Source organism: Xyrauchen texanus, chromosome 35, assembly GCF_025860055.1.
Source record: "Xyrauchen texanus isolate HMW12.3.18 chromosome 35, RBS_HiC_50CHRs, whole genome shotgun sequence".
NCBI classification, from domain to species: domain Eukaryota; kingdom Metazoa; phylum Chordata; class Actinopteri; order Cypriniformes; family Catostomidae; genus Xyrauchen; species Xyrauchen texanus.
This window is the reverse complement of record NC_068310.1, coordinates 22,259,441-22,279,643: the sequence shown is the minus strand read 5'-3', so window position 1 is coordinate 22,279,643 and position 20,203 is coordinate 22,259,441. Positions and strand designations below refer to the sequence as shown.

Here is a 20,203-nt window from a genome sequence, read left to right as displayed (position 1 = left end):
TAGACGGGAGCACAGGCTTGGAACGCCATCTCGCGAGGGCGGACAAAGGTGTGCTGCTACCGAAGTCCTCGACCGGGGGATGGAGGAGTAGCCTCTCTCAGTGGCGCCATCCACCGACGCCGAGAGGTGGAGACGTGGGAATGGGACCTGGCTGAAAAGGAGCGTTCCACGACTTTGCAAGCTCCGTGTGTAATTCCGGCAGGAAGTGAGCGGCCCGGCCGCTGGGTGTAGAGCGGCGATGGCTTTGAAGAAAGCAGCCGTCGAGTCTGTTGGGTGCCTGCTCAGGGGCGGTGACCACTCGAGCCCGAGGCGGTCGACGGCCTGTGTGAGGAGGCGTGTTAACTCCCCTTCGACTCGGCGCGGGTCCTGCTGGATTCCTGGGCCGAGGAGGAGGCTTGGGAGCCTGACCACTCCTCGCTGTCCGAAGCCATGATGGAACAGCGGCCCTTATCCTCCGCCTCGTCATCCGAGATGGCAGCAGTGCGGCCGCTCGGCGGCAAATGCGCATCCCGGGGCGGGAGGGTGAAAGCGATGCTCGAGGGAGAGGCTCCGGCGAGGCAGTCGCTTCAACCACAGTTTCCGGCAGCCTTTGTGAGCGGCGCTTCTTCCTGCGCGGCTGAAGGTAAGGCGGTGCGGTGGTTTCTGCTTTGAGCGCTTCGATTCGAGCCCGCAGGGTCGACATCGGTAGCTCCTCGCAGAAATCGCATCCGCCCTCAGTGAGGGCGAGGTCTGCGTGCCCCAGTCCCAGGCAGAGAGCGCAGATGATGTGGCTTGAAAAAGACGCTCGTACTCTTTTGTGAATAGTTCGTGAGAACGAGCTTGCTGAATAAAAGGATACGTCGTCGGATGGTGTAGCTCGCAGGATGGCTGAAGGTGGCTGAGACGGCCGGCTTCTTCTAGCGCTGTCCACGCTTGCTTGATGCCCCTCGAACGGCGACGCGGCTTCCAGGTCAGCGATGTGAAGAGCTTCGCTGAAGAGATGAAAATCAGGGTTCCAGCCTACGAACTACGCTTATATGCACTCAAGTCACGCCCATTTTGGCGGGCTTTGATGCAGTGAGCGCGCGGACGCCTCTCATTGGATGTGAGTTCGCCCAAGCTCGTCTGTAGGCTGCAGCGGTTGCCGCAGAGCAACCTATGAGCTCGCTAGCTAGCCCGCTGAAGGTCTGCAGCTGCCGCACTGCGCTGACAATGGATACAAAAATTAAGGATAATTTTTTGGCTTCAATATCTCAGAAAAGATTCATCTTTCCCGTAGCGTAAGCTAGCTTACGCAATACGAGAGAACCTCTCGTAAGAGAACCGCGTTTCCATCCTTTGTGTTCTAATGAACTAAATTGTCACTTCCAGGGAAACTAGCTACTGTGACACTTTTATTAATAAAATACTTGTGGTTGAAAGCACACAGAAAAAACACTCTAAAGAACTCATCATGTCTGGGAGCGACAGCACGTCAAACAGTTCTGGGAGCGCAATGTATGTGCGTTCCTCCATCCTTATGACTTTACCATGCAGATCTATAAGATATTAAAAGTGTCAATAAACCTGCTCTTCGGTACAGATCAAGTTTGTATTCAACTTATTTGCTCTGCAAGCTCTTTGCAGGCTTTGGATTTTCAGCACACCGTTATTTCAGGATGACCAGAACAATATTTCTGATGCAATGATTGGTCTGTTAGTTAGTCAGTTTTTCAATGAATTATTAATTCACATGACTTTTTTGATGCGCATCTTGTATTTATAATAAATTCAATTGGAATTTAATCTGTAAATGTTTTTCCATCATAGTTTATGCGCATTTATTTTTATCAAATAAAAAATGTATCCACCTGAAGTATGCATATCAATTTTTTTTATGTGCATTTTGGAGATTTTAATGCATCTTGATGTTTCCATCCAGCAGTTTTCATGCAATGTGGATGGAAACCCAGCTATAGACAGGGACTGAAAACGGTTCAAGAAACGAAAACGAAATCCTAAAACTAAACAAAATAATGTGTTTCTCGCTCTCGGTTGGGCGCATGGTGAGTTGTGCGTGGAATGGATCCCGTGGAGAATAGCGTGAGCCTCCACATGTGCTACATCTCAGCGGTAACGCGCTTAACAAGCCACGTGTTAAGATGCACGGATTGACTGTTTCAGACGCGGAGGCAACTAAGATTAATTTGTGCCACCCGGATTGTGGTGAGTCGCTATGCCACCATGAGGACTTAGCACATTGGAAATTGGGCATGCAAAATTGGGGAGAAAAGGTGGAGAAAAATATATATATTTCTCAGGTGTTTCCAGTTCTTCACTGAATTATTGTTAGATATGACGCATTAATACAGATTTAATGCTGCTGGGTTTTGACTGAGAAGAAGATCTGTAATTACAATTATACTTGAGTGTATGCTGTTATGATTTCTATGCTGATAAATCACCACAGAGTAAAACATTTAATAGCTTATTTTTGCTTATTTTGGTTAGTCAATTGGCTTATTTTGAGTTTGTTTTTCCAGACCAGGATGCTTATTTCTCTTACGAGACCTTGCAACACAGCAATTGGTATTTCACCCACCCATTAGCACAGAGAACTGTCGTTTTAAAAAGAACATTATAAACCTTTCTTTTATTTTGTTATAACCTGTTACCATTTGGAAAGGAGTCTGCGGAACTTCTGAAACTAATGGAAAAATACTGTTTTCCTCAGAACGATCCGAAATGCCACTATGTAACCACCTAAGAACCACTCAGAACACTCTAACAACAATTTGGCTACTATGCAGAACACCATAGCAACTGCATAGCAACGTGTTAACAACCCCGCTGAACACCTTAGCAACTTCATCACAATGCCCTCGGAACCACTCAGAACACTCTTACATTGTGGTGGCTCATTTTGCACAGGCAAACACCACCTAAAATCTAGGTCATCTAAATTTCTCCCAATTTCTTTTTCTGTTTTTCCAGCTGTGTGTAGTGATGATCTTCCTGGTCACAGTGATCATTTACCGCAGTATTGTGAGTGTAATGATGTTTGAAACTGGGAGTTCTGTTCTGCGCACTCAGGTGGGAGCCCTGTCAATCTGCATTAAATTTAAACATGAGATAACTTACTGTAATGCACCATTTCATTAATCTCACCACCACCTGCAGGTGCTCTCACATTCTGAATCCATGCCAGGCATGTGCATAATTTCTTTTTCAGGCTGGGAATATTGCCAATATCTCCAGCAGTTTGGTGAACCTGGCTCTGATCTTGCTGTTGGGGCAGGTTTATACAGCTCTAGCGGAAGAGCTCACTAAATGGGGTAGGCATTCTGCATGTAGCATCAGACTCTACCTGCAACAAATGCCCAGGGCAGTCAGGACTTTAAATCAAATCAGTTCAGTGTTGCTATTGTCTGTGGTTCAGGGGAATGGGCCTGTCCATGCACACTGAATCTGAAAATCAATGAATCATTAGAGCCTTTTCCAATCTCTATGGCAGTTATAATGAAGCTTTCAGACTTCTTACATATGTAACGACCATTGCATTATATCTAGTCTTATTTATCTTGTCTACCTAAATATGTCTGTTTATGAAAAAAATTAAATAAATCCCTTACAGAAATGCACAGGACTCAGACACAATATGAAGATGCCTTTACATTTAAAGTCTTCATCTTCCAGTTTGTCAACTTCTACTCGTCACCCTTCTATGTGGCTTTCTTCAAGGGCAGGTAACAGAACAGACAAACGTTTGTGCCATTATGTTTCATCATCAGATCAAAACTTAGAGTATACATTCTATTGGTTTGATTATTTGATGATTTAAATTTTTTTAATGCAGATTTGTGGGCTATCCTGGTCACTATGGGACATTGTTTGGGATGAGGAATGAGGATGTGAGTGTTGTGCCTTTTAGTTATATGTCATAATATATGCCAGAGTTAAAGACCCTGTTGAATACAAAAGTAGAGTTTTGTGGCTTTCAGTCCATGTCTGTAAGCTTTGAGACCATTTATAAGCTAGTGTACTTCAAAAAGTTTAAATAAATATGCTTTTATTATATATCAAGGTTATACGGTCATAGTGAACCTGGAAATATCAGGGAATTTTAAAAAGGTATGGTTCAGGCCTGGAAAAGTCATAAAAAATAGAAAACCTAAAAGTCAGAAATTTCTATAGTGAATCTAAACTTCTAGTTATGCTCTGTTCTAAAATATGTTATCACCTAAATATTACTTTTGGTAAGAGCTTGTGTAGAATAGAACTTGTTTGCAAGCCATAGTGATGTCAAATTTGTTAGCAAATCCTTCTTTTCAATAGTAGTTTTGTGTCGGTTAATTGGTCAATACAGTTCACAAATTGGTCTCAAAATGATTTTTAAAAATGAGTTTCTTGGAATCACCAAAAAATTGTAAAGTCAAGGAAATTCATTGGTCAGTAAAGATGGGAACTCTGAGATGTACACATTTAAAATGAAAATTCACAGCCTTTCTCTTCCAGGAAAACGGAACAAAAATATTGATGACATCCGCACTTCACTGATTTTGTCAACAAATGCTATCAAGAATAAAAATGTTGCGCCCCCTAGTAACACCTGCATATCATGGTTAATGGCTGTGATGTAATAAACATTTATTCGTATTTTTTTTTTAAAGTGACAAGACCTTTGTTATATCCTTCCCAATCTTCCTGTTTCATTCAGAAAACCAGGAAAGAAAACTGTGATTGTTAAGCAGTTTCATGGGGTCTTTAACATGAGCATCCTGTTTTAGATGTGTTGAAATGATTGTTAACATTATGAAGGCCTGTGTTTGCATATCATTAGCAGAAACCACGTACATACCCATTAAAAGAGATTTCACAAGAAGCAAAGTGTTCTTTGCTTTTTATAACATATGTTTATAACATATAACTGCCTTATGTTAAAACATTTTCAAAACTCAAGAAAGAAGATTTTCCTGTATAACATGCATGTTTGTATGTTGGTGGTTTCAGTGCGGACCAGGAGGCTGTCTGATTGAACTGGCTGAGCAGCTTTGTATCATCATGGTGGGAAAACAGCTTATCAACAATGCTCAAGAGTTTGTCATTCCGTACGTGTCTCCCTCAGAGCCTGACTTTACATCAAACAAGTTATATTTCAAAAGCCACACTTGTCTCAATAGCCCTTTATATATGAGCAAACCACAAAGTATTTGACAATTAGTAGCATGTAGAAATCTCAGTACTGCAGAATCAAATTAGATGATGTGGCTCTCTGAGAAAAGCAAGTCAGCATCGTGAGAGTAAACAAGTATTATTTGATATATTTTTAAAGAAATATAACACAAACACTCTTTTTAAGAATCACATTTTATTTAAGAAAGTTAATGGTTTCAAATAAAAAAATAAAAAAAAACACACACACACACACACACACACACACACACACATATATATATATATATATGTTTTTTTTTGTTTTTTTTTAAGTATTTGGATGATATTTCTGTCTATAGGTAATTTGATCACATCCACTAAAAATCACATTGGGACCAGATGGTTAAATGAAATAGCAAAAAATAGATCAGAAAAGTTAGTTCAGAAAAGATCTAGCATTGTTTGTTTGCAGATGACACTTTGTTTGATATTCTAGACAATGAAATTAATTTTAAATGTAACTTAAGTGTCCAAATATATAGTGTTCAGAAACTGTCTATTGTGTCTTACTGTCTATTGATATCTGCAGATACTATTGTAGAGTGCATTGAGCAGGCCAGTCTGCAGTATCTCTCTCCTCTGAAGCAGCACTTCCAGTGGTTTAGCAGAATAAATGGCACACAAGGAGAAGCTTTCAGCTCTCTCTTCAATAATGCATCACTAGCGTCAAGCACAGGCAAAACCGGATATTTCAAAATGAGCACATTTCTATTTTAGAACTAGAAAGAACCTCAGAAGAGCCACCATCATCATCATCATCATCATCATCGTCATAACTCTCACAAGTTCTCTCTACATCTGTCTCCCCCTCTCTCTATCTCTCTCTTCAATTTCTTCTCAGTAAAATTAAGGCCTGGAGGCAGAAACGGGCCTTATCGTCTGTGAAGAAGGCCCAGAGTTTAGAGGAGGAGCCTAAGTGCTGGGAGCAGGACTATGAGCTCATTCCATGTGAGGGGCTTTTTGATGAGTACCTGGAGATCGGTAAGATGATGCTCTGTTATTGATTATGTTCATCAATAATGCTCATTTTATTTAAATTTCTGTTGGGACTTAAGTTGCTACTGATGCTCTTGCTGAATTGTAATTATCTGATTTGAACTTCAAGTCCTGCAGTTTGGCTTCATCACCATTTTTGTGGCTGCGTTTCCCCTTGCTCCTCTATTTGCTCTGCTGAATAACTGGGTGGAGGTGAGACTGGATGCTCACAAGTTTGTTTGTGAATACCGGAGGCCTGTGGCTGAGCGAGCCAAGCACATCGGTGTGTGGTTCATCATACTGGAGGCGCTTTCCCATGTGTCAGTCATAGTCAATGTGAGCACTTACAGAAACAGTCACTACTATAATTTATCAGAGTATTAATTCTGTCGTTTTTTGGACATGTGCACAATGATTCTTTTTGAAGTACCATGGTATTTAAATATGGTAATCATTCAGTACAATGATACAGTATATTCATTAAGGGACCATTGAACTGTTATCTGATACAATCACTGTACAATTGGACAACCGCAGTATGTTTTTGCAAAGGTTCTTTTATATATTTTTTAATCAGATTACTTTTATTATTTACAATGGTACATTATGCATTATTCAGCATGATCCAAATGTTTTTCTTATCATGCATTTTTTAAAAGGTTTACAATATTTTGTGTTTTTCTACAGGCTTTTCTCATTGCGTTTACCTCTGATTTTCTGCCCCGTCTGCTGTACCAGTACAAGTTTAACAATGACCTGCATGGTTATGTCAATTTCACTCTGGCTTACTCTCCCCCAAGCTACAATCTCTCCAACCACACCGTATGCAGGTAACACTGTTGTTAAATATGCTGTTGTTTTGTTTATGTTCTATATCTTAACCAATCTGAAATCGGATTCTTGGGTTTGGTTAAAATCTTTCAGATTTTAAATCAGCAAAATATTTTTTCCTTATTGCTGGGTTAAAGCAATATATTTTTTAATACAATAGTTTTAGCAATATCTCTGCTGTCCTACCTTTTTGTGCAGTAGCCTAGCCCTTGAGGACAAAATTCATTTCAGTAAACTGTAGCTGTCAGCACTGCTTGATTTTCTTGACATGGCTTTGTGTGTTGTCAGATATAAAGCATTCCGAGATGAAAATGGAAGATACAAACTAGTGTACTGGGAGCTCCTGGCTGTCAGACTGGGCTTTATCATCGCATTTGAGGTATATAGTAGAGTTGGGGCACTCTAGTTCACTCTAGTTCAAGTCCGAGTCACAAGTCCAATTTTAATGGACTTGGACTTATCATGGACTCTTATGCATTTTTACATGGACTTGACTCGGACTCAAGCCTTTCGGACTCTGGATTCCAGCCGAGTCCATGGCATTTGTGATGCAATGACAAACAAACAAGCAAACAAATAATGTAAATAGAGTGACCATACATCCTCTTTTTCCCAGACATGTCCTCTTTTTCAGACCTGAAAAAAATAGTCCGGCCGAGATTTCAAAATTGCCTCTAAATGTCCGGGATTTGGCATCGTCTTCATAATGATGTGCTTTCTACAGTTAGTAAGAGGTTTCAAAAAACATTTGTCTTAAAATAGTTATTTATATCTTCAACTTTATTGTGTCATTAGGAAATATACATTTTAGACTCCCAAACATTCCTTTTGCAAATAGAATAAATTACAAGAACAGGGAGCCCTGCAACAGATTGCATGACCCCCACAGTGCCCCCCACTGAACATCGAGTCAGTCTGGGATTTCATGAAAAGACAGATGCAATTGAGAAAGCCTAAATAGATAGAAGAACTGTGGTGAATTCTCCAAGAAACTTGGAACATCCTATCAGCTAGCAACCAAGAAAAACTGTGTCCAGGTGTACCTAGGAGAACTGGTGCTGTTTTTAAGGCAAAGTTGGTCACACCAAATATTAATTTAGCTTTGTTTTATGTTTACTGGATTTTCTATGACGTTAATTGATAAATGAAAACTATTTATGGCATTCGTTTTGAAGACATCCTTACTATGCTAAATTTTTCACAAGTGCCTAAAACTTTTGCACAGTACTATGCATTCTGTGTATTTGATACTGTGCATCAGTTTTCACGTGTGTATGTCCTTATGTGTGATTTATTCTGGCTGAGAGGAGCAGAGTGCACTCTTTCAAAGTATTCTCTCTCTCGCCCGTGCTTGTTCTGTATGTGTGTGCATGAAAGAGATCGCCACACGTGCTCTCCCTCTCTCATCCAGAAATATCAATAACATATGTACACTTTTGAGAGTACGTTCCCCAACTATGCAAATTATTAAATAAACAAATGTTTTATCAGATTCACGTTTCTACGCAAAGCCATTTCTAACTGAAAATGTTGACTATAGCAAGACAAAATGAAATATACTACGTATTAGGGATATTTAAACTAATATGACGGATGAAATAGACCATGGAAATGAGTGCAACCTCAGTGTGTTACTGTAAAGCTGGCGCTTGCATTTCAATGGCAAAACAGAAAATGAAATGAAGAGCACAAGTGAGGGGAGAAGTCTTTATTCACTTATTAAAGGAATTAAACAATTTAAATATGGGGGTCTGGGTAGCTCAGTGAGTATTGACGCTGACTATCACCCCTGGAGTCGAGAGTTCAAATCCTGGGCATGCTGAGTGACTCCAGCCAGGTCTCCTAAGCAACCAAATTGGCCTGGCTGCTAGGGAGGATAGAGTTACATGGGGTAACCTCCTCGTGGTCACGATTAAGTGGTTCTTGCTCTCAATGGGGCACGTGGTTAGTTGTGTGGGGATCGTGGAGAGTAGCATGAGCCTCCACATGCTGTGAGTCTCCACGGTGTCATGCACAGCAAGCCAAGTGATAAGATGTGTGGATTGATGGTCTCAGAAGTGGAGGCAGCTGAGACTTGTCCTCCGCCACCTGGATTGAGGTGAGTAACCGCGCCACCACGAGGACCTACTAAGTAGTGGGAATTGGGCATTCCAATATTGGGAAGAAAAGGGAAAAAATAAAAAACACACACACAAAACCGAACACATTAAATGTATTTAGTTAATTACATTACATGTATTTCACCCATCATTTTTGATAAAAATAAACTAAATTATTAGAAAATACCAAAATAAAAATTCTAAATAATAATAACCCTTGTTGTAATGACTAACTCAGCTTCCACTTGTGTTGAAGAACAGTTTTGTCTTCATACACCTAAAGCATATGCTTACATTCTGTAACCAATTTGAAGTTTTTACAGCAGGATTCTAATCATAAAATGTGAATATGAAATGCAACAGAGGCATTTTTGTTGCATTTATTTTGACAAAATATAAATTTTCTTAGTTTTCTTAGTTGTGAAGGATAAAATAAGCTTACAATATTGATGTTGAGTTTATGGTTACCATTTTAATTCAGAATCATGAGCAGATTCATTCGGACTCTGCCTGTTATGGACTCTTTCTTAAGTCTTACTCGGCCCCATTTGGACTTGGACTCGACTTGGACTCGATTGTTTAAAGACTCAGACTTGACTTGGACTCGACTAGTATATAGTATACAATATTAACTATTTAAGGTTAACCAACTTGATTAATGTTTCTATCACTTTTTAAAGATTGTTATTTGTACTCTGTATAGCATATTTCTCTACACTGCAAAAAACAAAAATGACATTCTTAATGGTGTGCTCAATGTTTTTCCAGCAGTCATCTTATACTGACACCTAGTGGTGTGGATCATGTAAATCAATAGATTTTTATTTATTGACGCCATTGAAAAAATGTATTATTCACACTCAGCAGTGATTAATTTATCCCATGAATGAAAGTGTCCAATAACAGCTGGTTACTGAGATTAGTGGTGGTGATTTTGATTAATTTCAGTGACTTGATGTTTTTTGTTCACTAAATAGATTTGTTCTGACTCGTTCATTAATTCATTCATTGACCAATAGATAGTGCCAAATGACCGTATTTTAAGTAATTGCATTGAACCAATAGCAGTTATTCATGACCAGAACAAGTCTAATTATCATTTATTAAAATTAGCGAGTCTACAATTTTACCAAGAGATTGTTGAGCGAGATTGACGAACTGAACAAATGACATACAGCTCCTCCTCTCATTCAGCCGATCGGCTGATCCTTGTTCATTGTCTGTCACAAACGCGTTTACATTCAGTTACATTCAGTTTGTTAATGAACATGATGACCAACTAGTTCAGTGAAGGCATTCACTCAATAGGTCAAACCAATGATATGCTCCTTTGTAGCCAGCACTCGAATCAATGCTATTGGCTCATGCTAAAGTAAGTCTTTAAAAACACTACACATTGAATCTGCATGTTTACAAATGTTCAAAGACACTTTAAAATGAGAGTTTAAACAACATGACTGTTTTCACCTCAAATGGCATTATTGACAAATTATCTTATTTTAGGTCTTCTGAAGATAAGCATTATAATATCTTCCACTGTGCTCCAAAGCACAACATTTCTATCTGTAATTCATGCTAATTTAACTGTATGGTCTTCAGTAATTTTTTACACATTCATAAATGATGTTATGTGCTTACCTATAAACCAGTGGCGGCTGCTGGTCTTTCAAAGAGGGGAAGCTCATTTTCGGCCTACATTATAAACTTATTTAAAAGTAAATTCTGCCCTACTTGTTTGACTGTTTCATTATGTTTAGTCGCTTGAATACGAGCACCTTCATTGATTGCATGCTCAACCCTGATCCTGCCCATGCAACTTAATCTTGCACATGCACTCACATGTTCATTGCTCTTTTCATGTCTTTTATATGCCCTGTCAAAGTTAGACAGATCTCCAAACCCCACTTTTGACCAAACAACACATCCGTGAGATGGTTTCATCAAGAGGCATGGCCAGCAGTACATTTTATTTGTCACAGCACTTCCAGTCAGCCAGCTAACTTTGTCATACCAGGAGAGCTGAAAAGACCTGGTATTTTTCCCTATTTTTTGCACTAAATCAATCTTAGGTGTTGATCTGCCCTGCTGTTTAATTCTAATTTTTTCCTCGTAAGGAAGACTTTCAAATGGCTTCGCCAAAATCAGGTCAACAATATTAGCACCGTCTGCCATCGTGCGCAGTTTCACCCGTACGACGCTATCCTAGCCTACTGTATGAATGAATGAATGAACGAACGAACGAACGAACGAACGCTCTAAAACAAAATATATTAAACTTGGTAAAACTCAAACAAGGAATGTGGTGTATAATTGTGTGAAATGTATTATGCAAATTGACTAGCAATTTCGCCAAACAAATATAAAGAAATAGGTTGCAGCAGTTTGTCTTTCGACTACACTTGAGAAATCCGCGATGGGCCTGAGCGCGAAATAGCTTCAGTGACTTCTTATAGTACAGATTCGCTGTCAGTCAAAAGGAGATGCGGAATCATCATGCGGAAGCCCGGAGTCCGGGCCAGCCCGCTCCTCATTCACCCCCAGAGACGCTGAGCGTCCGTGGGCGGGACATAATCGCAGCATTTATCCAATGACCATCTATTTTCGGAGCACTGAAAAAACTGTTCAGAGCAGCCCCATTGAAGTCAATGGACGCTCGGCTTCAACAGGGAAATGCACTGACGCTACGGGAACGTATGAGAAGTAAATCGAGTCAGCCGACCTGCTATATGTAATGTAGCTGATTCTGAACGAACTCGTCTTCGAGATGAACGTGTTCTAACGCATTTTTAGTCAATAAATTGTTTACACAATAGTACATATTTGACCATTATTTTTTTGACATTATAGGGGAAGCTGAGCTTCCCTTGCAGTCTTAAAGAAATCCCCACTGCTATAAACATGTCTAAAAAAAGTAAAAAAAAAAAAAAACGGGGTGCATTACACCCCTTTCTCTTCTTGTTGAACGCAATTGGCTTACATGCCTAACTGAATGAATGAAATGCCTCGTCTCGTTCAAGCTATCAGCAGATTCTCCTTCACGAACGAACGAGATGACTGAGTCATTCATTTTGTTCGCAAATGAGTTTACCAGTACAATCAGTTTGTTCATGAACTACACAACTCATCTCGTTCAGACTCAAACGACTGAATTGAGTGGTTCAGTGAAGGGCCATATTTGTTCAGCGGGTGAAACAAATTATATTCTCTTTCACAGCCTGCACTCAAATGCTATTGGCTCATGCTATAATAAGTCTTTACAGGCATGAAAAGCCACTAAAGCAGTCTCATGCTTCAAACTAGAGCTTATTGGCTTTGAAAGGGTCAGTGATAAGAAATATGAGTCAGTGTATATAGGTGAACAAGAACGATTTGTTCACTAAAAGATTCATTCAAAAAGACCAATTCGTTCATTAACGAAACATCACTAACCAAGATATTGTGAGTAGTATTCGGTTGGTCATGTGATCTCAACATGGCGGCCCCCAACGAGGCAACCTGCTCCTTAAATATTTATTTAGCTACTGTTATCACTAGAATCTTTATCTCATGAGATTGTATGTGATTTTTAAGCAGATTTTACAGATTAAGAGGTATTTTTTAATGAGGAAAGAATACTGACTATAAATGTAATGAGTAACTTTGCCTTGTTTTACTTAAAACAACATAAATGTACCTGATCAGTAAGACTTAATGATATTAAGAAAATTTTTTATTTTGCCTTGTGGCACTGGCAAATTAATTTCACTAGTTTTAATCTTAAACATTAAAAGAAGAAAAAAAATGCCACAAGACTGAAATAGCGGTGAGATTAAACATATAGAGTCAGTAGAGTTATTATAGAGACAAAATGAAAAATAATAAAATAGTGTATTTATTGTAATTTTTTTGTATATCTTGATAATAATGACTGTGTACACATCTTCAGCATGTGGTGTTCTTCGTTCTGCGTGCCATTGACTGGATGGTTCCAGACATACCTGAATCGTTGGAGCTGAAGATCAAGAGGGAGCGTTACCTGGCTAAGCAGGCGCTGGCTGATAACCAGGAGGCCCTGCTGGTGAGTGGCAGGATGACCCATAGGTGAGGTTAGTGCATATAGTGACGTCCACACCCTCCAGTACCCACTCACTATAAACTAGATAGATGTGTTCTCATTAACACCCTCATACCAGAGAGCTCAGAGACTTTTAAAGAAAAAAAGAGCTTTTTCAAAGTATGTGACATTGTGAAATAGCCCACTAAGACTGAGGCATATTAAAACAAGTGTCAAGAAGGTCTGTCATGTTTAAATCCTTTTTTAAAAGGTTCTTTAGCTGTTCATCATTTTGTTCAAACCTCAAATTGTCATATTCCCTGTTGTCTTTTGTTTTTGTACTTTTATGTTGAAATTCTTGTTTAGTTCCTGTTAGTTTTGTAGTCCTGTAGTTTTATTCCTTGATTGGTTCTCCCTGATTATTTTTCATCCCCTGATTGTTTTCCCAGGTGTTCCTCATTCCCTTGTTTGTTCCCTTGTGTATTTAAGCCCTTGGTTTCCCTGTTTCCTGTGTCAGTTCTTTTACTTGTTTGTTTTTCAGTTTAATAAAGCTGCTTTGGATCCTTATTCCTTGCCTGCCTCGTCACACAAATGGTCATGTTTTCTGTAGATCCCATATTTTAAGCCTATCTAATGTGATTTCTTTTCTATGTATTGTTATATTTTCACAGTAATATCCACTATTTTTAAATCAACAGTATTCACTCTAGTCCAATGATCCCCTACTGTTTTTGTCAAATCCAAAAACACAAGGATATAATTTAAAAATAATAATAATTAAAAAAGACACACTCCCAGTAGAAAAAAAGAGCAGAGAAGTTTTACTTTACTTATTAGAGACCTGATTAAAGTACTCCACATATTCTAAAATTAAAGGGGAAAAAAGATCAAAACATAAATCAACCTACTTTTCTAAAAAAAATTATTAAAATGTATCCGGATGTTGCTCTACTTCTTGGTGTATATTTTTAATGTGTACACTCACCTAAAGGATTATTAGGAACACCACACTAATACTGTGTTTGACCCCCTTTCGCCTTCAGAACTGCCTTAATTCTACGTGGCATTGATTCAACAAGGTGCTGAAAGCATTCTTTAGAAATGTTGGCCCATATTGATAGGATAGCATCTTGCAGTTGATGGAGATTTGTGGGATGCACATCCAGGGCACGAAGCTCCCGTTCCACCACATCCCAAAGATGCTCTATTGGGTTGAGATCTGGTGACTGTGGGGGCCATTTTAGTACAGTGAACTCATTGTCATGTTCAAGAAACCAATTTGAAATGATTCGAGCTTTGTGACATGGTGCATTATCCTGCTGGAAGTAGCCATCAGAGGATGGGTACATGGTGGCCATAAAGGGATGGACATGGTCAGAAACAATGCTCAGGTAGGCCGTGGCATTTAAACGATGCCCAATTGGCACTAAGGGGCCTAAAGTGTGCCAAGAAAATATCCCCCACACCATTAAACCACCACCACCAGTCTGCACAGTGGTAACAAGGCATGATGTATCCATGTTCTCATTCTGTTTACGCCAAATTCTGACTCTACCATCTGAATGTCTCAACAGAAATCGAGACTCATCAGATCAGGCAACATTTTTCTAGTCTTCAACTGTCCAATTTTGGTGAGCTCTTGCAAATTGTAGCCTCTTAGTCCTATTTGTAGTGGAGATGAGTGGTACCCGGTGGGGTCTTCTGCTATTGTAGCCCATCCGCCTCAAGGTTGTGCGTGTTGTGGCTTCACAAATGCTTTGCTGCATACCTCGGTTGTAACGAGTGGTTATTTCAGGCAAAGTTGCTCTTCTATCAGCTTGAATCAGTTGGCCCATTCTCCTCTGACCTCTAGCATCAACAAGGCATTTTCGCCCACAGGACTGCCGCATACTGGATGTTTTTCCCTTTTCACACCATTCTTTGTAAACCCTAGAAATGGTTGTGCGTGAAAATCCCAGTAACTGAGCAGATTGTGAAATACTCAGACCGGCCCGTCTGGCACCAACAACCATGCCACGCTCAAAATTGCTTAAATCACCTTTCTTTCCCATTCTGACATTCAGTTTGGAGTTCAGGAGATTGTCTTGACCAGGACCACACCCCTAAATGCATTGAAGCAACTGCCATGTGATTGGTTGGAAATTGAACAGGTGTTCCTAATAATCCTTTAGGTGAGTGTATATTTGGCTAGTTGCATTGGTTACTAGGCCATATTGTGTGACGCTGTCATTAATATAGGGCAGTTTCTATTTATTTATTTATATATTTATTAAAATAACTTAAAAATACTTTAAAAAGACCATTGACAGTCAGAGCATGTTGAGGAGAGTATCTCCTGGCTGGCTCTCTTTGACTTTATCATTGTGCTGTCAGTGATGGAGTGGTGTGGTGTGTACGTCTCAGTGTTCTGACCATGCCATAATGTGTTGTTGTTGTTATTGTTGCATTCCTATCTTCTCATGAGTTGAATTTAAGCAATAAATGTGAGACCAGTAGAAGGTAAGTGTAGATGTTCTTTCAGTTGCTGTTCATACCAAATGCGTTTTGCATCCATCTTTGACTGTTGCGTCACGTATCCCTGTTTTTTCCGCATTTCGCAAATGCGGTTTTAAGACACTATATAAAGTTAAAGGTGCAGTACGTAAGATTCAGAAACCCTTGTTATTAATGACACCTGTGGCCGTTATGTGAACTTCAGCCAGCTGCCTGGTGCTCATGCTTGTGCACACACTCCATAGCGACGCGAGCGAGCGAGCATCAGCCAAAACAATGATATAACGTACAAAGAGACTTAACGTGATCCACCGGCATCATGCTGACAAATGAGGTAGCATCATTAAAATTACACCGTTATGTGTAATTACTAGATAGTTTTTACACAGTTAGTAACTTTGAGACTGCTGGAACAGTGCTAAAACCAAGTGTGGATATAGGTCTGACTATGCGAGACTGTAGTTTGAAGTAATCACTGTTATTTGCATGATACATTGACTACATTTATACAATAGCTGATGTCAGCTTTAGCTAGCTAGCCAGCTGTATCAATAGCTGTTAGCTAAATTTGGTGGATGATGACAGTAGCTGTTTATAAAATAGACTGTACATTTATAAATATGTTGACACAATTCAGTATTGATGTGATTCCATCACAACTGTCATTTTTGATATTTCGATGTGCTATTGTTTTATAATAATAGAATATATAAATTTTTTCTATAACCAAGTTATGTTACACTAATGAATGGGTATTTTTGTTTTCATTATCTTGAACATTGTATAGCATTCATTTCATGTGATATTGTATTTTAGCTCAAATTACACAGATCAAACCTTATGGCACTATATTTCACATGTTTTGCAGTTAAGTAAGCTTAACTGTCCAATAAGAAGAACACTCTTGATCTAGAATTGATCCAAAACAGGAATCAAATGCCCTGACGATGTTCGCTCTAGTTTTCGCTCAACCACAATCACGTTTACGCTTAGACAGACGGGATTTTTTTTTGCATACTCTGATTTTGTGTAGGAGTTGGTGTTGTGCTGGGAGCCGGTGGTTTGCTGGATTCCATCTCTAAGATAACATTGCATAGTGTTGCAGACTGTCTGTTGACGCTGTTGAATAGCAGAAGAGACACCACTGTCTGAGGCAAGGCTCTTGGGAGCACGCATAAACATCACATCCTTTGGATTTTCCCAACAAAAGCAACCCACTCCCTGCACATAAAAATCCATCTACAGGCTTTAATAGGCAAACTTGGAAGTCCGGGAAGGGCTCATTTATTAAGTTGCGTTTCAAGCCGTTCACTCATTGGCAAAAAAAAGGCAAATATTACTTGAAAATTGTTACATATTGCACCTTGTGTCTTGGGATACCTGCATTATTTTTCATTTGTTATGCTGAGTCTAGTTTTTTATGTACTACCCCTAACTTGACACACTCTTGCGCAAGACGTTTAGATAACGAGATATACCACAACGGTCCAAGATGTCCGTCTAGGGCACATGTACATAGAAAAACTAAAGTGTTTAGTGTGAATGGCCCATAAAGGGTTAGTTCACCCAAAAATTTAAATTATCCCATAATTCACTCACCCTCAAGCCATCCTAGGTGTATATGACTTTCTTCTTTCAGCCAAACGCAATTGGAGTTATATTAAAAAATATCCTAGCTCCTCCGAGTTTTATAATTGCCGTGAATGGTACCTTAGATTTTGAAGCCCAAAAAAACACATCCATCCATCATAAAAGTAATCCATATGGCTCCAGGGGGTTAATAAAGGCCTTCTGAAGTGAAGCGATGAGTTTTTGTAAGAAAAATATCCATATTTATAACTTTATAAACTAATCACTGGATTCCTTTAACGGCCATCCGCATGTTCACTGGCTTCCTCTATCCTCTGCGCATATGGATGGGCTTTTTTGGGCTTCAAAATCTAAGGTACCAGTCACTCCCATTATAAAGCGTGGAAGAGCCAGGATATTTTTTAATATAACTCCGATTGTGTTTGGCCGAAAGAAGAAAGTCATATAAACCTAGGATGGCTTGAGGGTGAGTAAATTATGGGATAATTTTCATTTTTGGGTGAACAAACCCTTTAAGACTGTTTTCCAGTTGAGAAAAGAAAAGATGCATGAAAGAAGCATTTTTGTGCAGGAAAAAGACCAAAAAGAAATATTGAAAAATATGTTTTAAAGGAAAAGTGTGTAATTTCTGTGCCACCAATGGAATTCACAAAATAATGATTCCAAACAGGTTTCCTCAGCACTTCTGCATCACCTCAGTCTATCATTGTTCTTACAAACAGATTGACATGCCTTAAACTCAGGCCATTAGCTGCCATTGCTCAAACAGACAGATTTATGTTTTAAAAGCCTGACAGAACAACAGAGTTAACATTTAACAAGAAGCACATTAAAATGGGATAGGAGAAAGTAATTTAATATATATATATATATATATATATATATATATATATATGTATATGTGTATATATATATATATAAAAAAAATTTGTTTTGAAAAATGTGTTTCTTTTTTTTTTTCTGCTTTCTTCCTTGTGCTCTTTTCCTTGAAGCAAGCAAAACGTCTAGCTACGTGAGACTGACATACAGGGCAGAGTTTTCTCCAGGAGGGGGCGCACTCGCTATGAAAACACTTGACACCCACCTGATCCAAGATGGACATCTTAGTATTTGCTGAAAAAATGTGCACTTGAACTGAAACTTGGCTTGAGTTTTGTGGTGGTGGATGTGTGTGAATGTGTGCGTGTTCTGTGCATGCATCTGTAAAGGTAGAGGTTTATGCCTACTTTAACAAAAGGCTGTTTACATATGACTTCCTATGGCTTCAAATATAGTGAGACGTGATCAAATTCTGCCCTCCTGAAAATGTTTTATACATTATCATCACAGTATATATTTTTACTAATGGGATGGCAGATTAATTTGAAATAGCCCATTCTTCATTATGTGTTAATGTTAAATGCTCTTCTAAAAAAATGCCTAAGCATATTTGCCTTTGCCATGTTTATCTCCGGGCTGTTTAATGTAGTGTGTTTTGAAATAAAGCTAGTTTCAAAAAGCATTCAAAGAAGTGTAACTCCATCAGAATGATTACATGCTGGAGAAGAGTATTTCAAACATGATTATGGCTGTCCTTTTAAACAAAGCCTAATTGTACAAGAACTGGTTAGTTTGAACAAGAACAAAAATGATATGCTTGAACAAGTTAGAAAGGTGTATAAGACAAGACTAATGTTAAGCCACTGAAGATCTGATGCCAGCTGGCAAAAGCACCAGATCCTTAATCTTTGGTTAACACGTACATGTAGACCGCTCATGCCCCACTTTTCAGTTATGCTTTCTGCAGGAGAGCTTTCTTTCTCACATTCTATTCAGTTTGATCAAATCCTGTTGTTTTTACAAGTAACTGGCAGCAGTGGTTGCCAGAATAATTATGTAAGAAATACAGTGAAAATGTAAACAACTTTACAGAACCTGTAAATTGTAAAGTTTAAACTGTTGTTTTTATGGTGCAGTACTGTTGTTTGTATTATTAAATGATACACTTAATATGTTAGCTTCTGAAACTGTAAAAATCTACTTTGCACTTTATAATGTATTGTTAATCATCATTGTAATTACAGAAGGGCACATGACGACATGAAGTTCATCAGTGGTGTCCCTTTCAGGAGCAATGACCAGTAAACATGTTGAGACAGTGCTCAGAGTCACTCACACAAACACTAAACACCATCAGGGTAACATGTGAAATTAAAATGATGGAATAAACGATGTAAACTAAATCAAATATAACACAGAACATGAAAATGAAATGTAATGGATGATGCAGGGAATTCTGGGAATGCTCGATTACTGCAATTTTATCCATAATTTACTGAAAAAAGTACATGTACTCACTTGATAAACATAATACAAATTTTAACCGTTAATTATACGAGAAAATAATTTTCTTTTTAAATATATTAAAATATTTTAACATACAGTATATTTTACGGTAAGCACTCATTAACCAATGTAAGTTTTTTACTGTAGCATTTTTACAGTCTTTTATGATTAAATTATGGACATTTTTACAGTGAGCTTTGATTGAGGCCCACTTGAAACCCTTTACCTACAACAAAAATAATAATAATAATAATATTAATAAAATAAAGGACCACACACTCTTAAAATTAAAGGTTCTTTGTATCACCTTAGGCTCAGAGAAGAATCCCCTTTTTATTCAGAACCATTTTTTTGGTAAGACTTTTCACACTATGAATTCTGCAACAGTAGGTCGAATGTATTTACTCTTGAATTGATGTAAAATTGTCTGAAAATTGTCAGTAATTCAGCAGAATGGGGTTAATTTTAAGGTATATGAGATTTCAGAAGCAGCATGACGATTTCCAGAGTGAAGTTTTCGCTGCATAAGGTTATTGGGTCGGCTTCTTTGTAGATAAACTCATGATAGGTTCTTCAGTGAAATCGTCAGGATATATATACGACTTTTCAAAATCTTTATAATTTATACGATATCGTGCGAGACAATACGAAATAGCCAACTCGTACATTATGTACTCATTTTCAT

The 20,203-nt window shown here is 38.6% G+C and overlaps 1 protein-coding gene across 3 annotated transcripts in view; it reads left to right on the top strand.

The window, feature by feature from the left end:
* The window catches only part of ano11 (anoctamin 11), a 43,106-nt gene extending 23,866 nt beyond the window's left edge, over window positions 1-19,240 (top strand). The window contains exons 14-24 of one of the 3 annotated variants that reach the window (XM_052105654.1): window positions 2,953-3,051; window positions 3,191-3,293; window positions 3,593-3,704; window positions 3,815-3,869; window positions 4,969-5,066; window positions 6,014-6,153; window positions 6,278-6,483; window positions 6,835-6,977; window positions 7,267-7,357; window positions 13,003-13,157; window positions 18,186-19,240. In XM_052105654.1, coding sequence (XP_051961614.1) covers window positions 2,953-3,051; window positions 3,191-3,293; window positions 3,593-3,704; window positions 3,815-3,869; window positions 4,969-5,066; window positions 6,014-6,153; window positions 6,278-6,483; window positions 6,835-6,977; window positions 7,267-7,357; window positions 13,003-13,157; window positions 18,186-18,201 — 1,218 coding nt within the window. In that variant the 3' untranslated portion in view covers window positions 18,202-19,240. Of the gene's footprint in view, window positions 1-2,952; window positions 3,052-3,190; window positions 3,294-3,592; window positions 3,705-3,814; window positions 3,870-4,968; window positions 5,067-6,013; window positions 6,154-6,277; window positions 6,484-6,834; window positions 6,978-7,266; window positions 7,358-13,002; window positions 13,163-18,185 lie in introns of all 3 variants that reach the window. The other 2 variants (XM_052105655.1, XM_052105656.1) reach the window with 2 other exon arrangements.
* Window positions 19,241-20,203: the final 963 nt, after the last annotated feature.